This window comes from Priapulus caudatus, unplaced genomic scaffold (assembly GCF_000485595.1).
Source record: "Priapulus caudatus unplaced genomic scaffold, Priapulus_caudatus-5.0.1 Scaffold1773, whole genome shotgun sequence".
NCBI classification, from domain to species: domain Eukaryota; kingdom Metazoa; phylum Priapulida; class Priapulimorpha; order Priapulimorphida; family Priapulidae; genus Priapulus; species Priapulus caudatus.
This window is the reverse complement of record NW_014578834.1, coordinates 13,948-18,598: the sequence shown is the minus strand read 5'-3', so window position 1 is coordinate 18,598 and position 4,651 is coordinate 13,948. Positions and strand designations below refer to the sequence as shown.

The window sequence follows — 4,651 nt, the reverse complement described above, 5'->3', positions numbered from 1 at the left end:
TATAAATGTCATACGTAACAGTTTTTCCGTTTTCCCATGCTTATTATCTTATTACACTCATTTCTAAATATTAATATTGTCTGCAATGTTATTGTCGATTTTTACCCAATGTTCCTATTCTGTCCCATTATTATAGTACTATGAATTAGTAGCACGATTTTACCCAGCGCAGCGGGTACCCGCAGCTAGTATATATATAAAGAGAGAGAGAGAGAGAGAGAGAATACGATAGTATTTATAATACCTCCTGCACTATTTCCTCGAGCATCCTCCTCTCTTTCTCTCTCTCTCTTTCTCTCTCTCTCTCTCTCTCTCTCTCTCTCTCTCTCTCTCTATATATATATATATATATATATGTATATATATAAAGAGAGAGAGATATAGATATTGAATACGATAGTATTTATAATACCTCCTGCACTATTTCCTCGAGCATCCTCGTCTCTTGCTCTCCGTTCTCACCGCAGTCCTTCAAGCTTATGTGCTTCACAGGAGATATCGGATCCCCGCCGACTTCCACGCCCGGTATGCTGGAAAATTCACATAGATTACAGCGCTGTTATTGGCATTAGTATCATAGACTATTCTACACTATGTTAGACAAAGAAGAGCAGAGACTGGTGTGGTAGTACTATATGATAGGTGATGAGGCTGCGGAGGCGGAGTGATATGGAAATAAAGAAACTTGAAAGATGGCTACCAAAACCTAATGAGTGTTAGCAGTTTGGCTGTGATGCGACAGTACAACAAATGGAAGAGAGAAAACAAAGACAGCACCAGAGAGGGAGAGAATAGGGAACGTGAGAGAGCTTGTAAGAGAGAGAGAAAGAAAGACAGCAAGTATAAAAGAGAAGGAGAGAATGAGGGTGGCATGAGTGATAGTGCGAGTGACGACTAGTAAAGAGTAAGAGATAAAGTATGTCGCTGTGACTGTGTATGTGACACTAAGCACCCCATCCAGACTTCTTGCAGCAACAGCCTCCAACTGTGAGCCAGACAGAGAGTCAGACATCCTCTAGTTTCCAGCTAAATTAGTAGATTTACCGCCTAAATTAGCATTACAGCATGGGACTTCCCCTAACGAAGCCCGTGCTTATTGAACCCCGCTCTTGCTCGCATAACAATCTACGTACCTCGATATTTTCTCGTGAAGCCATCTGGAATTCCTCACTAATGCAGAGAAGATATCCGGGTTATTTTCCAGCTGTTCTAGTGAGGTGATCGCTGCCGATGCTATCATTGGAGGCATGGAAGCGGAGAAGCAGTAACCCAGACCTGAGAGCCTCTGTGTGGGAAAGAATTCTAATTGACACACGCTCACACATTACTTGCAAAACTGACGGAGGTGGGTTGCAAGGACAATCATAATTGCACACGTTTAGAGGGACAACTGTAAATTAAAAAAATAAACAGTAGGTGGCAGCACCTCACTAGGTGGTCAGGCATAATAGCAGGGGTTAATAATGACAAATTTGTCATTATTAACCACTGATAATAGGGTATAGTCAGAAAATGCACACAAGAGCAGATGAATCTATAATTAGAAATAACAAGACGACACGTTTTGATAAACACGCAGAATTGAAAAACGCCGGAGAATAACCGGCACGGATTACACAAACGTGGCACTGACATTAAGAACAGAATTTTCCTACATCTCTAGGCATGTAACCTAGGTAATCACGTCTACCTGGTGATCAATGACATAGCTCTTCCCACAACAGAAGCCTCCTATTGCAGCCAGCGCATTCTCCAGTGATCCGCATATCAAATCCACCTCATCTACCTGCGAATCAATGCATTCAGTCTTATCGATACCCAACCCTTCTCCAACGTAACCCTTCAATGATGCCCCGTGTCAGTAAGTCTACAGTCGATTTCGTTGTTTCGTGCTTCGATCAGGAAGTTTACGAGTGCATCAATGGCAGCGGTGGGCGTGGTGATGGTGATTCTTGATCAATGCAAAGCGAAAATGTGGTATAATACCGCATGGTACCAGTGAAAAAAATACACGGGGGCTCGGGGCGATTTAGCCCCCGAAATGCCAAAAAGAGCCCCGGAAATGCCAAAAAGAACCCCCGGAAATTTGCATAGAGTTCAATGCAAACCAAATTTTAGAGTGCTATTTTCATGCACGCGAGCTTGAAAAGTAGCCTCCGAAACAAAATTTTTTTTTTTTTTCCCTGCGTGGTACAGTAGGCAATACCAGAACTGCGACTGCAGACACACACAAGTACAGAAGCACAAACTACGGACGACGACAACTACTGCATCCGTACGCGTCATCACGCGCGTCCACCCGCCGGCCGTTACCATGGCGACGAGACTCACTGAAATGCCGAAGTGTTCGGTCACGCCCTTGCCGCTCGCGCCGAGAACTCCAAACGACAGACTCTCCTCGACAAACAGTCGCACGCAGTACTCTTGCTTTATCGCCACCTGTTGGAGAACGGACGAACCGCGCGTTGAAAGACATTGCTTGTACCACACGCACAAACACGCGTTCGATTCTCGATACAAATGGCGGGTGTGCCACCAATGTAAGGCACCGATGGCGTTAAGGTGAATGGTATGTTGTTTGTTCACGGATAACGCCTGTTGTTTTAATATCCCTGGCGCAATCTTTCTACCTTGAACCTGTTCTGAATCATAAAACACTCGCTACGACTTGATACATCTCATGTTACTACCTCATTAACTAATGTCATTCCATGAATTCGAGTGAATAAATTTATAAATAAACTTTTAGCATGACAATTGTATCGAATCTGCTTACGATATAATAATGGAATCGAAAAACGAAACAAACACCTACCAGTTCCGGTAATGGACATATGTCGCCGTAGTTCAAATACAGGCCCTCTACTATCACAAACTTCCTGATCACTCTGGCACGCTTGGGATGCTGGATAATGCAAAAGCTCATCATTAACAAAGCTCAACTTGTGAACACACTTGCACGTGTATATACCGTACGTATGTGTATACACACTGCAATGTGGCGCTCACATTTTCTTGTGCAAAATGTTTTATGAATTGAGTTGAGCCCTCTCTTTCAAACACACCACCGTACACACGTGCACGCACACACGTACACCCAACGCATGTACACACACACACACACACACACACACGTACGCCCCACGCACGCACACACGTACGCTCCACACACACACACACGCCCCACGCACGCACACGCACAAGTTATTTCGGGTAATATTCGAGTAATATTTGAAATGAAGCGGAGAACACGGAGCAAGCATGTGAGATGACAGTGTGAAAGCGAGTCGCGCACCTTGCTGTCCGTGTCTGCCTGCAGCTGCAACAGCCTCTTCAGGTCGTCGACGTCGTTGTGCTTGAAGTATCTGACGTGGCTTCGTGAGGCTGCGATGCCCTGCTGTATCGCAAACGAGACGCCCGCATCGCTGCAACAGTGTGCCCCCCAGATAAACTCATGCGCAAGGCGGCAGGGCTGAATAAGTAAGTCAGTGTTGAAGGTGCTGACACAAGTGCCTTTGTATTAAACGTGCACGTCTGGCTGGCACGTAGCAAGCGCAGTTGCGTCCTGCTTTGATGTGTGGCAGCATTGATAAACGAATGGCGGTGCTGGCTAGGTGGCGTAGGAGGAGAATCAGAACTGAGGAATCTTGCCCGGATTACGATTCAGGGGGAGGGTACCAAGAATTTCCACCAAGACAACAAATTTCAGCAAATATTGACCAAGGCAGATGATAAAATCGGCAAGGCAGCCTGTGAAAGATGAGGCGGTTTTCGCATTTAATCTCGCGTTCGCGATCGATTTCACTTTTCGCATTTGGTTTCACAACGGCGAGAAAGAGGGAGTACGGCTTGAGCGTGGCGACACGCTTGTCCTGCTAAATAATCCTACTAAATAAAGCTAACTTCTTATACATACGGATCATGTATCAGTATCTTCCTATACCAGAGGTTCTTAAAGATACTCTCAAGGTTTTAGGAAAATTTTTACCAATTTTTCATTTTCAACTTTATTCGATGGCTAACACTATGTGCCACCTGTGTAAATGCTCATTTCTCCATATAACGAACGGTACATGTGAACTGTCAGAGCGTTTTGCTTGCCGCGTACATGTGTAGTGAGCCACGGCTGACGTCAGAAAAACGCTGATTTCTCCGTTCCAATTTCTGACTTGGTCGTCGATGTATAAATGGATATTTCTCTGTGATTACAACTCGGAATAATTTTACACTCGTTTTAATGGTTACATATTGCTGTAAAAACGCGCATCAGGGATTGTTATTAAGTGCCATATTTTATGAGTTATGACTTTTTATTCGCAAAAATCTTAAATTCAAACGTGCGACTTGAATTTTAGGCAGTTTTTTTAATTTTTCTCGATAAATATGAAACTTAAAGAAAAATCCTGATGCATTATTTTCAGGAGTAGATAATAGGGAGGAGTGTGACATCAATAAACAAGGGAAATTCGTCATTCACTAGCCTTATAATACCTACGATTTACTACGCGTAACTCATCCAACTTGAGCTCAAATCGGACACAGTACATTCGCCCATCATCGTACGAAATCGTTTCCTCGTAGACACCCGCAATCCGGAGATACAGACTGAAACGTACGACACGATTCTCCATTCTCTGGCCATTAATCCAGC

At 44.1% G+C, this 4,651-nt stretch overlaps 1 protein-coding gene across 1 annotated transcript in view; it reads right to left on the bottom strand.

The window, feature by feature from the left end:
* The window catches only part of LOC106817568 (serine palmitoyltransferase 1-like), an 11,388-nt gene that overhangs the window by 1,829 nt on the left and 4,908 nt on the right, over positions 1–4,651 (bottom strand). Inside the window, exons 7-12 of the mRNA XM_014822243.1 lie at positions 3,296–3,425; positions 2,816–2,905; positions 2,332–2,439; positions 1,691–1,786; positions 1,134–1,285; positions 413–530 (exon numbers count right to left, since the gene is read on the bottom strand). Coding sequence (XP_014677729.1) covers positions 413–530; positions 1,134–1,285; positions 1,691–1,786; positions 2,332–2,439; positions 2,816–2,905; positions 3,296–3,425 — 694 coding nt within the window. The remainder of the gene's footprint in view (positions 1–412; positions 531–1,133; positions 1,286–1,690; positions 1,787–2,331; positions 2,440–2,815; positions 2,906–3,295; positions 3,426–4,651) is intronic.